The sequence below is a fragment of the Lemur catta genome, chromosome 1 (genome assembly GCF_020740605.2).
Source record: "Lemur catta isolate mLemCat1 chromosome 1, mLemCat1.pri, whole genome shotgun sequence".
NCBI classification, from domain to species: Eukaryota; Metazoa; Chordata; class Mammalia; order Primates; family Lemuridae; genus Lemur; species Lemur catta.
Genome location: NC_059128.1, coordinates 43385041 through 43410037, shown reverse-complemented (window position 1 = coordinate 43410037; position 24997 = coordinate 43385041). Strand labels below are relative to the sequence as shown.

Here is a 24997-nt window from a genome sequence, read left to right as displayed (position 1 = left end):
GCAGTCCCTGACAGAAACGCTTGCAAATTGTTCTTCTTTCTTAAGAGCACCCTCTGCTGGTCAGTTCTCAGAAAGCGCCACAGCGTCACATTTCCATCGCAGATGGGTTTTGCTGCCGGGAAGAATCCAAAGGCAGATTTTTGCTTTATTATTATTATTTTTTTAAGACGGGATCTTGGCATATCGCCCTGGCTGGCCTCAAACTCCTGGGTTCAAGCGATTCTCTGTCCTCAGCCTCTCCAGTAGCTGGGACTACAGACGAACACCACCACACCTGGCTCAAAGGTAAATTTTGATTTAGAGACAAAACACTTTGGGTATTATCTGGGTGCCTGGTGGAGGTTTTCACAGTACATAGGCATTAACACCTGAGGATATAGAACTTCATTGTAGAACTTGGTGAGGGAACAAAACTGTCTCTGAATGCAACCTTTTGCATGCAAACCAGCAATCCCCTAGGTAAGCAAGTGAGCCCTAGGTAGGTAAAGCCTTGTTGCATGCTGGCTGCCCAGACAACCTGGTAATAGGGCAGAGCTGAGTTTATCGCTCCCACCATAAGGAAGTCTGAAAGGGCCTCAATAGAAGAGGAAGGTCTGATTCATTAAGACTCTGATGTCTGGTTTAAGGCAGATCTTTTCATGTGGGGGAGGGAGGCCTGATTCGTATTGGGTAAAGTTTGTGATCTAATAGTTTAGGGTTGTGGACACAGCAAGGTAATGTGAGTCTAGGAATGTAAACTGCCTGTGGATGACTTGATGAGACTTTCCAGAAATTCTTACAATGAAACATGAAGATTTGCAACCTTGCTCTTCCAGGACAAGAGTCTCTGAACTAGTAAAGTTGTGCTAAGGAAGGTGATGGAATAGTAGATAGTTTTGGTTCTGAGCCTCCTAAGATGGTGAGTGTAGTCTGGGAGGCCCAGTGGGGATGGAGTGTGGGCAGAGTCAGTGCCCTGGTGACTTGGGACAAAATATTGGGCCTTCTCTGGGTTTGCAGCTTTGTTAGGAGTGAATGGAACTGTGTTTATAACTCTTTGAGTGTGGGGATGTAGGGATTCTGCAGCTATAAGGTAGCCTGCCAGGAAAATTTGATCCTTGTAGGCCACTACAGTGTTGGTTTGACATGAGCACCCGCTTAAGGCTGGAGGGTGCCAAGGTGCATGAGAGACAGCTCCTCGGGATCCCGCCCCTCCTTGGGAGCAGCTCTACGGAGGCCTTCGTTAAAAAGGTGCACAGATGATAGCATTCAGGCTTGGCTGGGAAAATCAGGGAAACCTGTACAGAGTTAATGTCAAAACTGAGACTCAAAGGGTGACGGGAATGCACCAGGTTGGAAAAGGATGAAGGCAGGGAGACCTCTCAGTCCTGGGAAACTGGATCAGGAATGCTCCCAGCATGTTCTGGAAATGGCCAGTGGTTCCATGTGGCTGGAGTCCAGTCTGCTTTGGGAACAAGGGAAGGAAAGGAAGTTTGAAGCCAAGTGGACACAGGCCTTGTTGGAGAAGGTGTTGGGCTTTACCCTGGAGGTGGCATAGAGTCCTTGGAAAGGTTTTAGCAGAGAATTGTCATGATTTAATTTATTCTTTAGAATTCCACTCCAGCTGAGTGGTGAGTGGGTGCAAATGGACCAACAGCTAGAAAGCTGTAGTCTCAATAACAGAGGCTGAGGACCTTCACAAAGAAAGTGGCTTAGAAGATGAAGAGAAGGAAAGATTCATGATGAAGAGGTAAGATCACTGTGCCTTGGTGACCCATTGAAAGTGGGGAGGAGGAAGAGAGAAGGATTTCCAGCCCGGATTGTACATTAGACTTTGGTTCAATTAGCTGTGATGGGAAATGCGAGAGAACAAGCGGGTTTATTGTGGAAGGTGATAAGTCTGGTCTCAGACACGCGGGCTCTGAGGCACAGAGGATGGGGTTCTTCCAAGAAATGCAAAAATGGAGCTTCTCTGAGAGGTGGGAATTGCACAAGCAGATTTAGGCTTCACTGACAGGTAGAAAGATGAAGCCATGGAAGAGATATGGAATAGCTGAAATCAACAAAGGAGAGAGTATAAATAGAGAGTAAAGATAAAGGCACCCCCTGAAGGAATGCAGGGTCAATAGCTGAGCAAAGCTGGCCACCTTAGAAGTTCCTATGCTTCTCCCTCCAGGGACAGAGGTTCTTAGGACATGTACCTGTATCAAAATTGGGGGGGCACCTGCCCAGCGAAGAGGGCCATAGGACAATATAGAGGCATGTGCTTGGAAAAAGAAGGAAAAGAACCCTCCCACCTCACAGGATAGAACAGGGGAGGACAGAGAAGGTAATTAGTTTTCGTGGAACAGAGAATTTGGCCTATTTCTTACTCTGGATTTAATCAACTCCGTGCCTGAAAGGTTGGGAAACAACAGAAGTGGGAAAGAAATGCTTCCAAATGAAAGCTGCCTCCCTGGGGACCCAGCGTGCAAGCTGCAGGGGAAGCAGGGCTGTGCCTCGGCTGTCACTCGGGTCTCAGCGGCTGAGCAAGAACAAATGAATGGTCCTGAAGGGAAGCAGGGCAGGGTTGGGAATGCCTGTGTAGAGAGGTCAGCCCACGGGAAGCCCACAGCGTTCCCCGGGACAGCTGTTCTCAATCTCTCACGTCAGGGTCACCTGTAGGGCTTGTGGAAACGCAGATGGCCAGCCCCATGCTCAGAGGTTCAGAGCCAGCGAGGCTGGGGTGGAGCTGGAGGACGTGCAGCTCCAACGAGTTCCCAGCTGTGGCTGACGCTGCTGGTCCAGAGACCGGTCTTTCAGAACCGCTGGTCTATGAGATCCCCAAAGCGGGGTGCTATGGTTTGAATGGATCCCCCAAAACTTCATGTGTTGGGCAGGTGCTCTCCAATGCTGCAGTGTGGAGATGTGGGCCCCCATTTGCAGTCCGTGAGGTAGGCAGATGGGGCTGAGGGGCTCAGTTTCACAGGCCACACTGTGGCAGAGGGTCAGTGTTCCCTGGGCCACAGGGGGCACAGAAGTGGAGTTCCTGACACTGCATGGTATGGGAGCAGTGGGATGTTCCCATATGGCTGAGAGAACCTGCAGACCTGGCAGGGGGCACGAGGAAGGCACAGCAGTGACCCCAACAACCGTAGACTGGACAGAGATGAGAACATCCTAGGGGGTGCCAGGTTGGGCCAATGAGGAGACCAAACTGATCCGCAAGCTGCCACCCACTTCTTGGCATTCAGAAGTTCCCCCAAATTTAGGTGCAACCCCTGAAAAAAGAGATCATAACTGATTCATCGTAAATTGATGGTGATTTATCTTCCACCATGTGTGGAAAGGAGATGTGAAGCATAAACAAGGTTCACACTGTGGACTGTTGTATCACTTTCTCCAGAAAGCCTTGGAATGAACAGGCCGGGACAGACTTTATTTCCCAGGGTGCTATCAAAGACAGCTCATGACCAGAAGATCCATACTTTTTTGAAAACCAAATTCCAAATATTAATATTTCCTGACTGTGAGGGAAGAGTGTAAAAATGGCAGCAGCTTTAGAAACACACACTCCACTGAGCTCTAAAGTCTAAGGCTGCCAGAAAGTTGGGCTCTTGGGGGAAATAACTCAAACCCTCATTAACAATCTAAATTATTTATTCCTACAGAGTCATTAGTGGCACCAATGAGGTCAGGTCTCAGGTTCCACCAATGCCATCAGGGAAACTGTGCGTGATTACAGCTGGAAAGGAAAGGACGGGGGGATTGCTTTTCCTCGGCATTTGCTAACACTTGTGCCCAGCACTGAATATTAGAAACTGAGCATGCAACTCCCAGGGAGCTGCTGCTCTTATCTGCCAAAGCTAAAGTAGGAATGACCCAGCAAACGCAAAATAAACAGAAACAATGTGTTCAAGTAGAAATGAGTATAAACAGCAAAATTTTTCCTCTTAATTATTAAACTCCAATATAGTAGCCCATTTACAATATTTTCCAGGGAGCTTTTTAAAAGAAAAGATGTAGAGGTAAACTGCCTTGCTTTTTCTGAGCCTAAGACAGGAATTGAGGCCAGCATCTCTTTGGAAAATAGGAAAATCTGTTTGAAGTAAGAGTCACAATGGTATAGCTGGGAAATATGTCTTGATTGATAAGCAGCTATATCTCTGCCTTTCTTTCTAATGTGCTCATTCTCTCAGCTTTAGAATTTATTTTTCTGTAATTGAAAAATTATCCACATGGCTGTCCTTTTCCTCTAGCATTGTCGAGTAGTCAGTGGGAGGTATGAAAGTGAGTAGTTCATACAGCTGGTTCTCAATCGCCCAGATGATGGCTGAAAAGGGAGCAGAGTGCAATTTTCAACAGATAATCCCCCATACCTTATGCTACTAGACTATGCACACAGCTTTGGACACTTACCATTGCCGCTTTACCTGACCTTTGCGACAGCCTCCTAAACTGGTCTCCCAGCTTCTTACTCTCTGCCAGCTACATTCTGTTCTCCACATGGTAGCCAGAAGGATCTTACAGCCCAAGTCTCAAGCTTGTCACCCTTTGCAAACCCTTCAACGGCTTTCTGTTGCACATGGAATAAAGTCCCTACTTCTGACCCTGGCCTTCAGGCCCCTGCCGGGCTGTCCCTCCACTCTGTCATGCCCTCCTCGCTCCCCATCGGCACCCCCACCCTGCTGGCTCACTGCCCTCCCTGGGCTGGTCTTCCCCAGTGCCCTGACAAAGGGCCTTTAGCTCATGCTTTTGCTCACGCTCTGCCCCTTTCCCTCCTTTGGAAATCCAGTAACAGCTCAGATTTTATAACCAGCTGAGATTATAAAATATATGAGGCCTCCCCTGAACACCCTATTGAACGTAGATCCCTTTCTGTGGGTCTCTACCTCCTTTGCCTTGTTGTTGTTTCCTGTCTCCCTGTTGGACTGACAACACCAGTAAGGGGAGGATCAGGTCTGTCTTCTTCATCGTTATATCGCCAGTGTCTAGCATGGTACAAAAGAGGTGCTCAATAAATACCTGCTGAACGGATGAGCGGATGTTCTCCACCCTCACTCTTTACCCAGGTCTGACGTTCCCCTTAGTTGACCCATCATGAACTACCCGGGGCTTCACGTGTCATGAGCACAGAATAGTTACAAGAGACTTTGAAGGGGAAGATGGAGTATCTTGTGTTTTCCATCAAAATAGAATTTTACTTAAAACGTCCACAGGTCTGAGAGCCATGGTGGGATCAGGGCAAATCTGAAGGAGCTCCCCATCCCCCGCCTTCTCTATAGCTTGCAGGCTCGACTCAATGCTGTGGTTTTAGAATCCTGGAGGTCTGGCCCCAAAGTAAAGCCTGCCATTTGGAGTTTGCCTGTCAGGCCAATGCCTTTCCCAAGATGGTCAAAGGTTTTCTGAGGATCAGACTACCCAGCACTACAAGTATCCCTACAGTAGCAGCCCCTGCCTAACTCCTAGCATCTGGGAGAAAGACCAGTTCTCGGGAATTTGAAACAAAGGGAAATGGCTGAGCTTTTGTGGGCATCTCAGAGTTGGCAAGTCTGTCTGCAGGTTCACTGAGGTGCTAGGGAAAGGGGAGAGAGAACAGGAACATGCACAGGAGATCAGTAAAGCAGACGATACAAGTTTGGCTGTATGTCAGTCAATAGTATGTGGTATCATAATCTCTGCCTTATTCATTAACTGCATTCAAGCATTCAGAGGTGGCTTTTCTATAATTTTTAGGGGAAGCATCCACAGAATTCTATCATCCAAATGTTGATCTCTGTTGCTCCACCCCCAACCATGCTTCTCCAAGCCCTCTACTCTTTCAGGACTTTTTTAGGATACTACATATTCCTTGTTCTCTTAATCCTTTCAACCACTTTTCCCATACTCCAAGTCTCTTCCTCCTACTCCCACTTGAATACAAATACCAGGTTTTCCTAAGACTTAGTCTTCAGCCCTCTTTTCTTTCCCTCTTTCCTCAGGGAGCTCATTGCAATGCTTTCAACTACAACTTTATGCTGACGACTCCTCAATGGACATCTGTAGTCATGTCCACCCACTCATGTTCATTCCTGGCATCTCAGGAGTGACTATGGGCCGCATCTACCATCGCCTCAAACTCAACAGGTCCAGAAACTGATTATTCAGCTTCCCCAGACTGGTTCCCTCCTACCAGCACTCCTGTTTGTATGCATTTGTAGGGATTCACTCTTCATCACCTGTCCAATGCTCAACCTTCCAGAGATCCCCTTTAAGCCATCTGTCTCATTCTCAACCTATGTTGAGTCCCCTGTGGATCATTTCTTTTAAATCTCTCTGGACCTTGTCCTCACATTAGGACTACTTGAGTTGTAAGTGACAAAACCCCAAACCAATCTAGCTCAAGCACAAAAAGGAATTTATTGACTTGCATATCTGAAAAGTTGCATCTAGCCCCTCAGCAAATATTTTTTGGAATGGCCTCTCTCTACCTCTTGGCCCTGTTTTCCTCTGTGTTGTTTTCACAGTTTGACAAGCTTTTCCCCTGCAGTATCAGATTTGTTTGAACATATTGTTGTGGAATATGAATGCTTTCTGTTCCCTGTATGACTATGTAGGTTCCTATTCATTCCTATTCAATTTCTACCAATAAAATTGAGCTCCACTGCCCTGCTTTTTGCTTTTAACACTAAATCATGAAATTCCAGAGCCTGACCTTAAAAAAAAACCAAAAAGCAAGTCTTCATATTTAACAAAAAACAGCCTTAGAAAGAGATGAAGGAGATGTTCTCTCTTCAAGAGGCTCCCCCAGGTAGAGAGATCTTTCTGCATTATACAACTTGTTCAAACAAATTTCATGGAGTGTTCAATTGATAATATTCATTAGAATATAAAACTTGTTTTTCTGTACACTGTAGAGACTTTTGTGGATATTCCTAAGTGTTATCAACTTGTTCTGTTCACTGTCTTCGGAAGAATAATTTGAACAAAGTTATCTAGTAAAATTGCTAAGACTTTACAAAATGTTACAAGCTGTGAAAATAACCTTCAAAGAGTGACTCGTACCTCTGATGGTTGTCTTTCTTGATAATGTGTTGCCCTGGTAATAATGTTGAAATTTCCACCTCTACATTTCTGAAACCATATATACTCTTGCAAATATTTTAGGTTTTGTGAGCCACATGGTCTCTGTTGCATCTATTCTATGACACCATTAGCAGCTAGTAAGAAAATGGGCATGGATGTGTTCTGGTATGACTTTACTTATGGACACTGAAATTTGAATTCCATATAGTTTTCATGTGTCATAAAATATTCGTCATCTTTTGATTTTTCAACCATTTAAAAATGTAAAAACCATTCTTATCTTACATAGAACCCTCTTCCCCCAGATACTTATGGGGCTAACTCCCATACCTCCTTCAAGCCTTTCTTTAAAGTTCACCTTCTCAGTAAGGCCTAAGTTGACTGTCCCATCTAAAACCACAACCCTTACCATATCCCACTCTCTCAACCATACCCACCCCTACTTCTTACCCCCTTACCTTGTTATGATTTTCCCATAGGAATTAGCACCTGCTAAAATAGTAAATAATTTACTTATTTATGATTGTGCTGTTTGCCTTCCCCTGCCACATGTTTAGCTCCCTGAGGTAAAGAATATTGTTTATTAGCTGTCAGATACCTCCGAAGTGCCTAGAAGACTGTTTGGCATGCAGTTGACACTTAAAAACTTTGTTGAATAATTCAGAAGATGGATTAATGGTCTATCAAACCCCTGATCAACCATTAGATTGGAGCTCAGGTCACTGGATAATAAAAGTTAGTTTCCTCTTCTTGCAGTGCATAGAGGGCTTGGTCTTCAAAAATGGGATTATCTACAATTCACTTCTTGTTGGACACTTCATTCAGGATAGGCCAATTTGACTCTTTCAAATTCAGAGAAAAAAAGACAAATGGTTTTTTAAAATAAAAAAAAGAGATTGAATATTTATAATAAGCTACACTTGTTTTCCAAAATTTGTTTTATCCCCTGCCCAAGTCTGGTGGGTCTCTTCAGTGTTCTGCGTCTGAATCTTCCTCCAACTTCTCCACCCCTGGGGATGGTCCAGGCTGACGACCAGGGACAGTCTCCAGTGGTTGACAACTTGGAGTCCAGAAATAAAGACTAGGCCAGGTGCAAACAACTTAGTTTTTTGAATTAAAGGGTCACTTTCAGGAAACAAATGGTCAGAGCTGCTTTTCCTTTTTTTTTTTTTAAAAGAAATGCATTATTTGCAATTATATGTATCTCTTTATTATTTTCTGTTCCTTGATAAGTTTGTTTTTTCTTTTTTATGGCTATTATTTCATTAATTATACAACTAGCATGCACCACAGTATTTGATTACAGCTGCAACTTTGATCAAATTTTGTTGGAACTGAGACACTCTTGAACTTTTAAAAAATTTATTGTTTAAGTACCTTACTTGCAAAATATAGATTATCTTACAGCAGCCCCTTAAAACTGTATTCTGGCCTTATAGTACACTTTGTATTTCCCATAATTCACTTATCACATTCTAACTCTAGATTATAAGTATTTATTTACGCGTTTGTTATTACACTTAAACTTCCTGAAAATAGACTACAGTTTACTCATTTGTATGCTCCATAGATGCTAACAGTGTTTAATTAAAATCATGTTAAGATGAAATGAAACATATATAGTTGGTTTACCCGCAAAAACTTCAGTAGGGCCTCTTAACTTATAATGAGAGGCCTTTCTTAATCAGACCCCTGCCTTTGGCTATGGTCTCATCAGCTGTCATTCTTTCCCACCCTCCAGCCCCCAGAAGCTCTAGCCCCTCTGGCGCCTATTGTTGCTTATTTTTTGCCTTTGTACATCCACTTCCCTCAAAATAAGTTACCCTTTTGACTGTCTGGTGAACTCCTCACCACCTTCAAACAATAGTTCATACTTGTTTATTTGTTAATTGTTTATTTCCCTCATTAGCCTTTTAAACTCCATGAAAGCAGGGGCTTGGTCTGTCTTGCTCACTGCTGTCTCTGAAAATCAGGGGGACTGCTCAGGAAGGATGTTAAATATAATAAGAGTTTTTACTATTTCTAAGAGGCATCCAAGAACCACTGAAACATATTAAGCAGAAAAAGTTATGGACAGGTTTTTGCTTTAGAGAATACTCTTGTTGCAGGGTGCGGGGTGGATGAGGGGAGTGGATTGGAGAAGGCAAGACTGGCCCTAGTTAGATAATTAGAGTAAGCAAAAGTGATGAGAGCCTGATTTGCAGTAGTTATCAGCGAGGTCAGGGAGGCGGTGAGAGAATTGAGAGTTAGGAGAAACAGAATGGCAGGAATTGGTGACCTACTGGATGCTGTGACTGAGGATGCCAGGAGGAAAGGAGGACTCCCAGTTTCTGACTTCACTCAGCGGCTTGTGATATCTGGAACTATCACACAGTATTGCAGTTTTATGTTTCCAACTAGTCTGAAAGCATCTTAACTACAGGGACCTTGCTTTTTAGCCTTTGTATTAGCAACGTTAGAAGAGCACCTATTATGTAGGAGGAGCAATAAATAAATGAATGAATGTACTCAAACTACTAAACAGTAATTCTATAATCCAACGAGCAATGTGGCCAATAGCAAAAAAAACCCTCTATATACTATTCTCTGCACGTTGTATCAAGCAGGGGAGGAAACCAGCTTCCTAGTTGTTTTCTGCCTATTGTACGACTTGGAAGCTGACAATAAAGTTTATTTGAGCGTCGACGTGCCGCCGTGGCCCCGCCTTCCCAGCCGGAGCCGCGATTGGCGCGTATTTGCCGGGGGCCGCCGTTCTTAAGCAACGATTGGCGAAGGCCGCCGTCATTCCGGAGCGGCCCGGCGCCGGCCCGCCCTCTCGCCGCGTCGCCGGTGTCTGCGCCGCCCGCTCCACCTCGCTTCTCCTCTCCCGGCCGAGGCCCGGGGGGACCAGAGCGAGAAGCGGGGACGATGTTCCGACGCAAGCTGACGGCTCTCGACTACCACAACCCTGCCGGCTTCAACTGCAAAGGTGAGGCGGCGGCTCCGGCCCGGTCGCGTGTCCCTGACCCGGGCGGAAGTCCCCCCCTTAGCGCTCCCACCCCGTCTCCCCTCCGGGACCCTCGGCGGCCTTGTGTGCCCCGGGGGCCTCTGGGCCGCCGGCTTCCGGGCCCCCGCGCACCTCGGCTCTCTGCAGTCCCCCTCCCCAGCCCGGCCGCGCCCCCGGCCTCGGAGCCCCCTCACCCGCTCCAGCCTCGTCATCTCCACCTTCTGCACTTGCTTAACTCCATACCCCACTCCCACCCACTGCCCCACCGGGCCACCCAGGCACTGCCGCCTCAGCACACGAAAGGGAAAACCTTGCTCTTCCTCACTGACCCTTCAGCTCCGTGTAATTGGACGATACCGTGAACACCTGCTGTTACGGGCCAGCACGGTGCTGGATTCTGAGAAAGGTGCTGAGTAACTTGAAGACTAGTTCCCTGCCTGCCAGGAGCTGAGGGGTGGGTTGAGGGGCAGTCAAAACCCACGAAGCAGTTTGAGATCTAGATAGTACACAGTGAAATCTGGGACCGGCAGTGGAAGGGGAAGCACGTATAGTAACGGGCTAATTACGTTCTGTGGGTCGTGCAAAAAAGTTCATAGCAGGTGAGCAGGGAGGTTGAATTGTAAATGCGAAGTTATTTGGGATTTTACAGCATTAAAATTTTAAAAAGTAATAACAGTGCTACTCACTGTAACTCAGCTACCTTCCAGTACTCATTTCCTTCTATTAGTTCCTGGCCAGTTGTAGACTAGTAAGTTTGAGAGCGACCGAGTACAAGTTGTGATACTCAGACCATTGTATAATTCTCAAGACCTCATAATAGAAGCTTGAATTTGACTCAGAAATTGGAAGTAATTTCTAAACCAGGGTAGCAGTGTTTCATTGATCTCCTGTAGAAGCATATCAAATTACAGAATGTTGTTTTTCTTCTTTAACAAGAAAGGATTAGTGGCGATAGAGTCTAGATCTGGATTTGAATCTTTGAGCCTCAATTTTCTCATCTGTAAAATGGGACTATTACCTACCTCAAAAGAGTGTGGGCAGGATTAAATAAAAAATGTATGTACTTAATATGCAGATAACATTACGTGATAATAGTAATCATAGTATTTTTCTGAATTTTATCATTTAATTTCTTATACTTTGTTTATTAATTATTTATTTTACTTTATTATTTGTCATAAATTTAAGTCTCTCCCTTCTGCTCCCAAAGGAACTGGAATATTAGTAACACTTAAATGGCAAAACCTTGTGCCAGGCACTGTTTTTATCCACATTTATTTAATGTAATCTTCATAACAACTCTATGAAGTAAATTATTATTACCTTCATTTTGTAGCTGAAGAATCCGAGGTACACCAAATACAGGTGATTAGCCCAAGTTCACACAACCACTAGGTGTCTGGACCCAGAATTTGAATTCAGACCAGGATTTGAACAGATCATTGTTAATCTGTGGCTCCGGAGTCTGTACTTTCAACTCCTACTTCTGTCAGCTCACTTAATTTAGTATTCAGAGGTTAAAAAAATTCCACAGGACCCATTTATCTGTGGAGAAAGAAGTATTTTATCTAATGCTTCTAGTTATTTATATAATATTTTTTGTTGCAGATGAAACAGAATTTAGAAACTTTATTGTTTGGCTAGAAGACCAGAAAATCAGACACTACAAGATTGAAGATAGAGGTAATTTAAGAAACATCCACAGCAGTGACTGGCCCAAGTTCTTTGAAAAGGTAATAAATTAGGAAGTAAAATAAAAATACAGAGAGCTTTTCTAAGAATTTTTATGAAGATGAGCTTATAGATACTTTGTTCTTTTAAGATAAATAATAATGATCAGTGTTAAGAAAGCTGGATTTCAGGGATGTAGGTTTTTTCTTACCATGTTTCTTTTGATTTTAGAACAAATTATATTATCTATTCCTACCAAGCTTTTAATATTAGGATACAAATAATTTTCTCCAGAAACATCATGAAGTTTCTTAAATAAATAATGGTGTGTATTCCATAAATGGTAAATACTTCACTTTCATTTAATGGCCAAAATCAGATTTTGTATATTAGACTAAAAATATAGCAATAATACATTTATAGTACTATCTCCTATATTTAAAAAAGACATTATTGACATGCTTGAAAAGTAGAACTATATCGTATTTATGCTTATATTTAATATATACAGATATGCCTTGTGTATAGTAGAAATAGTCCTGAAAAGGTCTGTGTGTATATCGTATTTTTGCGGCTAGAATAATTTTCCCATTGACTTAGTTTGATTTTGGTAACATTTTTGAAAAAAAGAAATTGTTTTAAAATTAGTGTAAAAATCACATTTTACAGTGTCATTACTTACATTAAACATTTTCATCAGCTATATTACTTTGAGTAAGATACTTTTCTTTAAAAATATGGAAAGGGCTCAATTTTTCATTTGGTAAAGTAATGTGATAGGTCCCTAACTTTCTCCTTAAAATCAGTGATTTTATGAATTAAGGGATTGTATAAATCATATACCAGGGCAATGACTTTGGGCAAGTTTATTAACCTTTCTGTGCCTCAATTTTGTCATCAATAAATGGTAGTAACAATGGTACCTGTCACATAGTGGTGGATTTTTTGTTAATGAGTGATATACCTGTTCACAGAAGGGCTTGGCTCATTGCAACTGCTGTATACTTATTATTGCCACCGCCTCTACTACTACTGGATTATTTTCCTTTGCTCTTAAAGTATTTTTGAAGTTTTCAGTGGGCTTCTTAAGACTTTGAAATATATTGTTAGGATTTTATATTTGTTTATATTACATCTTATGGCTCATTCATATGTACAAAATAATACAAAGTTCTGCGTGTAGAATGGTATTTGAAAAATGTAGAAAAATTCTCTGAGGTAAGTAGGATAACTTAAACATAAATGTATCAGAACTTACCCAAACAGATATTATCCTTCAAGTTGGTTTCTTTGGAATGGTTATGTCATTGCTTAAAGCATATTTGGAAATTCTCTTTTGGAATTACTTTTAGATCATGAGTTACATCTTTTAAATATCCTTAGTATTGACAAATTTTTTATAGTTTGAAGTAGATTTTCTTTTTGAATCATAGCCAAATCTTGTGAATGAGGGGATTAATTTTTGATTAGAAAATAAATTATGGCTAAAAGTTACTGATTCATTAATTATCCCTGAAAGGATTTCCAAAAGGGAGTTGTAGAAGTTTTGACTAGTAACATTGTGCCGGAATTAGATTTTAAGGTCTGAAGAGGCTTATTTGAAGGACATTCATTGGGATATATAGCTTCTGATGTTTACTTAAAATACTCAGTTACACCCTTCTTCTGTGTAACATGGCTTACTCTATTCAGTGGCATTTCCATAATATGAAAATTAAAGTTTAGATAATAATTAACTTATTTGTACTTACTCCTTTTTTAAATTGTCCTTTTTATTTAATTGTTCTATGTGTATTGAGACATGGAATCAGAAAGTTTAGATTGAAGTCCCAGATCTAAGTTGTGCAATGATTGGCAAGTATCAGGATCTGTAGAGCTCAGTTTTCTCATCCATAAAGTGAGGAAGTTGTTCTAGATCAGTTCAAATTTCAAAAAAGCATGATGGAAATAATTCATTTTTTTCTTAAGATGGTACGCTTAAATGTTTCCTTTCTTTGGGTTATATAATCACATCAAAAGTGTAGTAATATAAATGTTATAAGAAATTCTTAGAGATCCAAACTAAGGTCTCTTTCAACTGTACCATTCTTTTGGTTCCTTGACTTTAGGATAATAATGAAACTGAATTTTTTTTTCTCACAGTATCTCAGAGATGTTAACTGTCCTTTCAAGATTCAAGATCGACAAGAAGCAATTGACTGGCTTCTTGGTTTAGCTGTTAGACTTGAATATGGAGATAATGGTATGTTTTGGGGGGATTGTGTGTTTTAAAGAGAGAGAGAGAGAGAGAGAGAGAGAGAGAGAGAGAGAGAAGAAAGATAGGAAAGAGGGAGAATGAAAATGTAGGGAACTTACCAGTTTGGTTTTTTGCCTCATACTGTTTTACCTTTAGTTCATTTTTATTACAAGATGTTAGAAGTACTTTCTATTGTCTTTCATTGATATTTACATTTTTCTTTTAGAATTTGGAAATGGTGTCGTCTGGAGAAGGCTAATTGACTGTCTTCTCACAAAGTAACATTACTTTGGTAAATTTGCCATCTTTCATAGTATGCACCTTAGCCTTTCAAGTTAAATTCTTGTTAGTGTTCGAGAATTGATGGGATTTTGGGGTGTTGTTGCAGCAGGTAATTTCATAAGAGACTGAAAAATGTCTAATGCCGACATACATTAATACACCATAGGCCAAAATGTGTTACTTCTGTTTGATGTCTTATCACAGATACTTCTGTCATTAGAAGCTTCTGAATATTAGTACCTATAGTAAAAAAAAATTTCCATTAAACTCATGTTTCCCCTCATGTTTCCCCCATTTTATTTTGAAAGGCCTGCCAACATCTGATCCTCTTATCTTAACTCCATACTCTCTGTTTTATGTTTTTGTCTTTTATGGTACTGTCAGTTCCAGTCCTTCTAATCATTTGCTTTTGAAGCCTTTTGATATCTTTGGCTTCTCCTTTTCCTTCCTGTCCTGCTCCCATTGATCTTTTTCCGTGTCTGTTGTATCTTTTCTTCTTCATTACCACTGCCATCACCCTAATTCAGGCTCTTGGCGTTTTCTGCCAAGAATATTGTTATATCTTCCAAACTAGTCACCCATTAGTGTCACCTTCTATTCTTAACTGCATGGCCCACCAAGCTAACTTTCTGAAGTATAAATCTGTTTTGGAGTGCTGCTTCTGGTTTTTAAAGAACAGCTCCAGTTCCATATTGAGAAACATTATTTCCCTTTGTCTGCAAAAGGAATTTCAGCTCCTTAGCCAGGTCTTTAAGGCCTTCGGTGACTGGTTCCAACTAGTATTTATGTATTTGACATCCCAGCCAAACTAGAATAACACTGATTCCTGTTTATATCTTTTTTTACTACCCTGAATTTCTTTGTTCACTTTTCCCTTGACAAATAATGCCATTTCAGTCTATCTCTACACATTGAAATCCTACCCATCTTTTTAAGATCCAGCTCAAATGCTATCTTAGTAGCAGTAATATTTCCCTCTGAACTTTCATAGCTTTTAACTTTATGCTTTTTAAGTCATTTGCCACTTTATGTTTTGCTTCTATGCCTTATTTGCCCCAGTAAATTGTAAGCTGATACTCAGCTTCGTTTCCTGCATGGTACCTCTATTAGTTTTCTCTCACTGCTGTAACAAATTACCACAAACTCAGTGATTTAAGACATAATTTATTGTCTTATTTTGGAATCAGAAATCCAACATCAGTCTCACTGTGCTAAAGTCAAGGTGTCAGCAGGACTGGTCCTTTTTGGAGACTCTAGGGGAAATCTGTTTCTTTGCCTTTTACACCTTCTAAAGGTTGCCTACATTCCTTGACTCTGGCCCCTTCCTCCATATTCAAATCTAGCAGCATAGCATTTTTCAATCTCTCTGACTCTGCTTCCATTGTCGTCTTTTTCTCTTTGACCCTCCTGCCTCCCTCTTACAAGAACATTGCAATTACACTGGGCCCACCTGGATAATCCAGGATAATCTCCCCATCTCAAGGTCTTTAATTTGATCATATCTGCAAGTCCTTTTTGCCATGTGAGGTAACATATACACAGGTTCCAGGAATTGGGACATGGATATCTTTGGGGGGAGTCATTATTCTGTCTGCCACAGTACCTGACATAGTTTCTTGCTCATAATAGCTTTAGTAGTTGTTTAATGAATGCAGTATATATGAATGTTTACATGTACTGATTTGGAATGTCAGTTTTTGCTAGTGCCTCAGACTTAAATTTCAGAAGCCTTATGGCAAAAATCTTAAGGAAAACTCTAATTTGAGACTTTTTCTTTACTTTCAATATTAGTTTCCAAAAAAAATACTTGTGCTTTTCTTCCTTTAGGAAATGTTGAAATCATAAGGCTTGTGGCCTTGATGTAGTATTAATTGATTTTGAGGACTTTTAACAAGGTCTTTTTATTTATCCTCCTCAGGTTGGTAGGAACTATAGGTGAGCTAATTTGTAATAAAGCATTCTCCAGTTTATCAAAAGTGTTTTTCAGCTATTCCCAAATAAATTCTTTGTCCCATCTCAATTTATTTCCATTTTACTTTTATTTATTCCATTTGTTCTATTTTTATAATCCTTCAACCTTCAGTGGTAGGTGCCATATGATCGTGTATCTCTACAGTTGATTATAAGTACATCTATTTCTCAGTAATAGTGTGGTTTAATGGATTAATAAAAAACTTATATATGAAAATGAAATCAATATATAATTGAAAAGTAAATGGTATCAAGAGTGTATTAAAAGTCTAAACTACAAAACAAGTTTTGTTTATTAAAATTTAGATTTCAAGAACAGACTTTTGAAAATTGATTAAAATAATACTGTTTTTTATCAGTAGGAGGTGCTGATGTTCTTTTGTGGTTTTACATTAATATATTGCCTTCTTGACTTTTTAGTTACTTATTTGAAATTTGCTGAAACCACTGTGAATTTCTATTATTTCTGCTTTACCATTTTTAAAGCCTTTTGCTAGCTTGTCGATTAAGGTGATTAAAATCAGACTTAAATTGTTTTCATTTACTTTTTTGATATTTCAGATTTGTAGAAAAATTGCACAAATAGTACAAAGAATTTTCATATACCCAGGTTCTGCAAGTTTAACATTTTACTTCATTTGCTTTATCCCTCTCTCTATACAGACACACACCCCATTTTTTTTCCTGAAAAAAAATTTTTTCCTCCTTACATTTGATAGTAAGTTGTAGGTGATTCCCTTTTACCATTAAATACGTCAATGTGCATGTCCTAAAAATGACTGTCTTATATAACCCCAGTACAATCGCCAAAATCAGAAAGTTAACTAGGATAAAATACTGTTATCTTTAGCTGTTGTTCACATTTCACCAACTGACCCCCCTCCCAAAAAAATACCCCAAAGCAGACCTGGATTATGCATTGCATTTAGTTGTTATATCTCTTTAGTCTCCTTTAATCTGGAACACTTGTTGTCTTTATTTGTGCTTGATGGAACTGACATTTATTTTGTAGAGTGTCCCTCAGTTTGGGTTTGTGTGGTGGTACCTCATGATTAGATTCAGGTTCAGGATTTATACTTCTGTTAGGAATAACACAGAAGTGATGTGTTCTTTTAAGTGCATAATATCAAGAGATATGTGATAGTGATATGTCCCATAACTAGTCATGTTAGCTTGGATCACTTCATTAAGGTTTCTCCACTGTAAAGTTACTATTTTCCCCTTTGTAATACCTTGCCGGAAGGTACTTTAAGACCCTGTCAGTATGCTTTTTTGCTCCTCAAATTTTCATTTGGTGATTCTTGCTTGGATCAGTTATTATGTTGATGATTGCCAAGAGGTGTTTTTCTAATTCAGTTATTCCTTCTACATTTATTTGTTGGCTTTCTACTGTAAGGAGGAGCTTTCCCATCTCTCCAGTGTATTTGTGTGTTTGTCTAAATCCGTGTGGATATATGGATTATTTTATTCAGTAGATCAGAACTTTTTATCATCACATATTTTGATGTTTATACTCCTCCAGATTTGGCCAATGGAAGCCTCTTCAGGCTAACTCCTGTCTGACTGAAATTTTAAGGCTTTTATTTTCCCCTCTTGTTTCATTAGCAAATCATGTAAACATTGTAGCCTAAGGTGCCATTTGGGGCATTAAGTTTAGTGAATTATTATATCATTAAGAGCTTTTGCTCATGAATTCTTTTTAAGTATTATTATTTTTCCAATGAAAGTAATAAAATCTACCTTTGGAATTCTGAATTTCACGTTTCCATCAGATAAGTTTTAGGTTTGTATATGATGGTGGTATATTTGAAGTGTTGCTTTTTTTTTTTTTTTTTTTTGGAAAGCAGGGTTTTTGGATTCTGTATACAACATTCAAAAGAAGATTGGGGATAAACTTATTTTTTATTGAGTTTGTATTTAATCTTATGTAACCTATACTTACCCTGCTCCTATTCTTCTTTGCCAAGTTTTAGAGGAAGCTCTAAAAGCAGACTTTTTCCCTCCTAAAATTTAGATGTTTGAAATGATTTCCCTTAGAAATATTAATAAAAAGATATTTGTGTCAAGTATTTCAGTAATTTTAGCTTAATCAAAAAGATTCAATCACACTGTTTTGTTAGATTTCCTATAGCAAAGGTTAATTTCGATTGGATGAGTTGTTTTCTGCTTATACAGATGGAGCATCCCTAATACAAAAATCCAAAATGCTTCAAAATTGGAAACTTTTTGAAAGCCAACATGAAAACACAAGTGGAAAACGTATATACCTACGTAACACAGACTTTGCTTCATGCACAAAATTATTAAGAATATTATGTAAAATTATCTTCAGACTATGTGTATAAGGTATATATGAAACATAAATGAATTTTGTGTGTAGACTTGTATCCTATTCCCAAGATATCTCATTCTGTATATCCAAATATTCCAAAATCCGAAACATTTCTGGTTCCAGGAATTTCTGAGAAGGGATACTCAACCTGTAATAAGTTTGGCTCATTTAAATTCAGTAAATTAGCAGTGTTTATTTTACCTCAAGTTGCAGTTCTACAGATTGTGTTTTTGCCTATTTTTATAGCTGAAAAATACAAGGACTCAGTACCCGATAACGCAAAACATGCTGACAGTGCAACTAAAAATGCAGAGCCATTGATCAATTTGGATGGTGAGTATATAAATGCATAAAATTGATCAACAGTTTTGGTTTCCTAAATGCTGTTCATTTTTATTTTATTTTTATTTTTTGAGACAGTCTTGCTCTGTTGGCTGGGCTAGAGGGCCATGGCATTAGCCTAGTGCACAACTACCTCAAACTCCTGGGCTCAAGCGATCCTGCTGCCTCAGCCTCCCAAGTAGCTGGGACTACAGGCGAGCACTACCACACCCAGCTAATTTTTTCTATTTTTAGTAGAGACAGGATCTTGCTCTTGCTCAGGCTGGTCTCCAACTCCTGAACTCAAGTGATCCACCTCCAAGAGTGCTAGGATTACAGGCATGAGCTACCACGCCTGATCCTTAAATGTTTTTTACATCTTAGAATGAAGTCCAAGTTTACTTGGTTTTAGTAAATTAAGAAGGCTCCATGCAGACAGCATTTATGTTGCTATTTTATTCTGTTTTTTATTGTCAGTTAATGTACTTCCTCCCCTTGCATATCAATATCTGAATGTTAAAATGCTGTTCTTTGATTTGTTCCTAGTAATTTGTGGTTTTGATTTCTATTTAACCACAGAGGTCATTGTTTGCCCTCCTGGATGTGTAAATTTTTTTAAATCCAATGACACTATAAGACAAGTGGTAACATTTTTCATTATTTTAAGTCCCAGGTGTCTTTTAGTAATTCTTTCCCCTTTTAAAAGTATGAAGATTCTAATTACCTAGATTATGGTATGTTAAATATTCTTTCACTGGCTGATTCATTATGACCTATAATTTGGGAGTTATCCTTTTGAATGAAAGAGCTTCTTGGACACTCCAGAGCTGCTGCTTAGAGAAAAGGTTTTGGCAAACTGCCCGTTGAAGGGATCTATGAATTAAAACTAACAGCCTTGGGAAGAAATGTTGATTAAAACTGCTACATAAATGGGCCTTGCAGAAAAATTTACAGGACAAGCCTAATGTGAGTTAAATTAGTCATTTAATGGATTTTTCAGTTTGGTCAATGAAATACAGATAGGAGGAACTTGTTCCTCCACTTGTTTGTAAATCGAGAAACATCTGTAGTCAAAAATATCTTAAGTGAGAAATGCATTTGATATTATGGTACCCATTGTAAAATTGAGAAATCCTAAGTCTACCCATCGTGAGTCTGGAACCCTCTGGATAGTAACGAGAAAACCATTTATCTCATCAATTTACCTAATTGTTGATACTCTACACTGCTTTATGTTTTTTCTCTTCAGCAGCAGTTTTAAAAATTAGATTCGTTATTACTAGAATATTTAAAATGTTTTTTGTAAGTTTATATGTTGACAAATATGTCTGATTATATGTTTGCAGAGCTATAAAGGGTTTTTTTTGTTCATTTTTAATCTTTTATAGTAAATAATCCTGATTTTAAGGCTGGTGTGATGGCTTTGGCTAACCTCCTTCAGATTCAACGTCATGATGATTACCTGGTAATGCTTAAGGTCAGCTGCATGTTCTTGATTCTTGATAGAAACTGCATGTAGAGAAATCTTCATTTTCAAAATATTAACTATTGATATTTAAATTTATTGATTAAAATACAGTAGAGGAATGTGGGACATAAAGCAGATTTCATTATTTTATCTGTATTGGATTGTCTAGTAATAACTAATATCAGGGAGTGTTTATTGTGTGCCTGGCACTGTGCTAAATCCTTTGCAAAGATGATCTCATTCAGTTCTCCCAACAGTCCTAGAGGTAGATGCTAATGTCCTTTTTAAAAAAAATTATACGTATATGAAGTAATGGAGACTTAAAGGGGATAGATAAATAATGTCCAAGATGACAGAAAGTGATAGAGCTGGGATTTTAAGCACTCTGACCCTGTGGTCCATTCTTTTTTTCACATTACTTCTGTTTAATTTGTCCTTTTAAGGATGCATCACCGGTATTCATTAAGATAGTGGAAAATGCCAAATTTAGTAGCAGTGAATTTGGTCAAAAATACATACCCCCAAAATCTCTTTGAAAAATGAATGTTTATGTCTTCTGAATCCTCCATCCTAGATAAGGACACTCAATTCATACCTCCACTTCAGGGATCCCAGTAATCTGAAAGAGTTCTCTTGTTTTTGAAAACATGTACTTCAGAAGATTTATTCTTAGTAATTGTGAAAGTACAGTGGGGTAGATTAGGGGAGTGGTACTTAAGATAATTAGGAAATTACTTTAGAGATTGTTACTGGTTTTACGAGGGATTAAAGAGCTTTCAGTCAGACCTTGTGCATGTATATTACTTTAACCTACTTTGTGATAAATTGAATAATTTCACTCTACCCAGAAGAGATTAAACCATAATTTACCCTACTTTTCAGAATTATATATATTTAATGTCAGTTTTAACAAGAGAAAGACTGTCCTATTCTTAAATTATTACAATTTTCTATACTGAATCTGAATCTTAACTTGGATTTTCTCAACCCAGATTGGATGCCAAAAGACAAAAAGTTGTTTTCAGTGAAATTTAGCTGTTGCAAAGGCTTGTTCTTTACCCAATTATGTAAATTGCCTTGGAACAGTTCTACAATGATCAGGTCAGCTTTAATCATGAACTAAGTGAGAAGAGACATAGACAATGCATAGCATATTTGGTGTGCTTTTGTTAGACTTTGAAAACCCAATGGGAGGAAGTATAAATCAGCTACAACAAAAAGCTCTATAAAATTCTAGTCCAAGCTGCATATTAGGCAACCCCTTTCAGTTGTTTTAAGAGGCATTCAAATAATACATGACAATATGGCAAACATCTAAGGTTTGCCAAATACAAGAATGAATATATTAACTGTTTGGCAACCAGACTGTTTAATACATTTGCATTCACTGTTAAATATTGTTTTAATTAATCTTTTTCAAATATACCATTTGGTTTTTATTAAAAATAGTTTTTCAAGTTTTCACTTATTTTTGAGTTGTAATTGTCATCCCTCTAAAATTCCATTTTAAGAATCTTGTTTTTTAAGTGTGTGTACATGCATGCATTTGTGCCTGCTATAATGAAATGCCTTGGTGGTTTATAAAAAAAACACCGACAATGTATCCTTTGAAAGGTCTGAAAACATTTTACTGTAGTGAAGTGAAAATAGCAAGGTATAAGCAATGTATATGATGGTGTATTCATGCATAAACATACTTGTAATTTAATGGAGTTTTTGTAAGGATACATAAAAATCTGGTAACAATGATTGTCTTCTGGAGGGATAGCTAGGCTCCGGTAGGAATGAGACCTGCTTTTAACTATATGTATCCTTCTATATTTAAAAAAAATTTTTTTTTAACCAGGGACATGTATTACCTATTCAAAAAATGTTTTTAATTGCATCATTCCATGTTATTAAAAATTAAAAGAGTGAAAAATTTCATTACAACAGCTTGGTTTTTTAAATTTTTAATTTATTAATTCAACTAGGTAATTGTAACCTCATCAGACTGTGCATCCTAATTCTCTAGGCTCAGAGAAGAAAGGATGCAGTTAAACAGCCTATAATTAGTAAAAACAATGTTTTGGGGTTTTTTAGGCAATTCGCATTTTGGTTCAGGAGCGCCTGACACAGGATGCAGTTGCTAAAGCAAATCAAACAAAAGAGGTATGTTTTTATAAATTCTAAATTAGTTACTAATGAAAATTTCTTCTGGTATTGTCACTAGTTTAAACTTTGCATGTATCTGTTTAAGGTATTCGTTCTACATTAGAACAACCTAGAGAAGGATAGCTTACTTCAGTGCAAATGAATTTGGTTCTTAAGCAAATTGAATGTATTCAGTCACTTGCGGGGCTGATAACTAATATCAGAGAGTGTTTACTGTGTGCCTGCCACAGTGGGGGCGTCGTTTTTCATTGAAAAATGAACTTCATGTTTATTGCATGTCATACCTCAGAAAGGCTACCAATAGCACATCTAATTTCCTGGCATAAAACAGGAAAGTAATTTGAGAAAGTTACTTGGTTAAGGTCACCTAGTTGGTCAGTGGTAGAGCTCAGGCAGTCTGATTTAAGAGCCTGTATTCGTGTGGAGGATGGGGGATAAGGTTTCATGTGTGGCAGTCTGTATGCTTTTTGGTTTGCCCAGGTGAGGGGGTAGAGGGCTCTATTGGATTGTAAGGTTCACGGTACAGGTGACAACCAGTACCGTCTTTCAGTCCTGCTTTGTAGGCTGAGAAAGCTATATACCATAACTACCTTCCCCTTAAAGATAATACTTCAGAGATATTTTTTATTATATCAGAAATCCAAATATCCCTAAAGTTTCATTGACTGAGACAGTGCAGAGAATGTCCTCAGGACTAGCTGTAGCTAGAGTATTTGAGAGTGTCTCTAGCACAACCATCATTCTGGACTTTGGTCCCCACTTCCATCTCGCAATGTCTTTTGTCCTTTGACCGCTTTACGCAGGCCCAGCAGTGTTAAAAGGTTACTAGTTCCAGGGCAATGTCTCTGAAAGACACTTTTTCTTCTAAAGGTTCTTATTAGCTTATTCATTATATATGAATCAGGCCACTGGAAATTAAAGATCAGCTTATTTCACCCACACTATAGAACAGACAGTAAATTGTTCTGGCATAATAAAATCATTCATTCATTCAGCAAAACTCTGTCTTTGGTTTAAAAGGCAGGCAAATAAGGGCATAGCCAAATCTCTTTGCTCTGGTTTGCAAATTAACATTCAGTTTTATTTTCAGTGCCATCTCAAAAGATACTACCCTATAATAATTTAGTGTACTTATTTATAACCATTCATAACTAGTATTTGAGGCATGTGGTAATTTTCAGGGATAGCTATTCCTTGGTGGTCTTTTGGCAGACAGGGAAAAATGGAGCTGCTGGTACCAGACCGTCATATAAAGCCACTCAATACATTTCTATTCTTTAATTTTGCTTACTGTACTTTCATACATATAACTTATTAGCTATTTTAAAACAGACAGAGCCTAGGTAGGTTTTCATTAATAGATTAGGCAAGTATTGAGCAGTGACTAAAGCATTTGCGTAGTGACAGCTTATATGTTTGAAAGTATAAGTAGTATTTTTTTTATTGGTAATGATTTTGTACAGTATAATCAGTGAAAGTCCAGATTGCCTGTCATTCTTATTTGGTATCATAAAAGTCACCATCTTTGATATGTCTGTAGGTGCTGACTGGTTAAATGGTTTAGTTTTTCAAAGTAATTTCCAAATGAACTATCGAAAGTTAAATTATACAATCTGATAAACATCATGCTGAGAAAAATGTACAGTTTGTAAAGAAATTAATGTGCTCAGAAAGAAACTTGAGGAAAGTAAAGTAGTCCTATTTTTCCCGGTACACTGCTTACCATAGTTAAAATGGAACTCTCCATAGCAGTAGTGACAAAGCCCTGCTGCAATACAGATGTATTATTTTATGTGCCTGGTCTAAAGGATTGGATGGGCTATAGAGCTTCCTGGTACATTTAAAGGCCCTTACTTCCTAATTGGTTGTTATATGGAAGAACTTGCTTGTCCCAAGATAAATTTAAACAGAAAATTCTTAGGCCCCTTGCCACTGTAGCTGAAAGAGTTAAAAATAACAGAATAGCTAGCTGTTTTTCATCGTTTTAGATGAGAAAAGATTGTTAATTAATATAGTCTCGTTTTGTCTTTTTTTACTAAAGGGCTTGCCTGTTGCTTTAGACAAACACATTCTTGGTTTTGACACAGGAGGTAAGTGATTTTGCTCTGATTAAACTGTTTTTAGAGACTTGGTGAATACTTGGGGGGAAAATGAGTAAATGGTCTTATAAATGCAAAAATTATATATTGATATAGTGTTCTTTTATAAAATAGATGCAGTTCTTAATGAAGCTGCTCAAATTCTACGATTGCTGCATATAGAAGAGCTCAGAGAGCTACAGACAAAAATTAATGAAGCCATAGTAGCTGTTCAGGCAATTATTGCTGATCCAAAGACAGACCACAGACTGGGGAAAGTTGGAAGATGAACACTGAGATTTCAGCTTCTCATCTACTTAGTACAGTTGGGAACCATGTACACTTCCGGCATGTGTTTGGAAATCAAATGTCACATTTTCAAGGGAGGAATCCCAGGAAATTGAGAATGTTCTAGAGATTTACCACCACTTTTTTCCTTAATAAAGTTTAGGAAAGTGGAATTTTTCTTTTTATTATG

The 24997-nt window shown here is 38.8% G+C and overlaps 1 protein-coding gene across 1 annotated transcript; it reads left to right on the top strand.

Moving 5' to 3' along the window:
• Nucleotides 1-9736: 9736 nt before the first annotated feature.
• Nucleotides 9737-24980, top strand: RTRAF (RNA transcription, translation and transport factor). Its single transcript, XM_045567139.1, has 8 exons — nt 9737-9988; nt 11615-11739; nt 13820-13919; nt 18745-18831; nt 20208-20296; nt 22370-22438; nt 24483-24531; nt 24655-24980. The coding sequence occupies exons 1-8, from the start codon at nt 9928-9930 to the stop codon at nt 24807-24809; spliced, it is 735 nt and encodes a 244-aa protein (XP_045423095.1). The 5' UTR covers nt 9737-9927; the 3' UTR covers nt 24810-24980.
• Nucleotides 24981-24997: the final 17 nt, after the last annotated feature.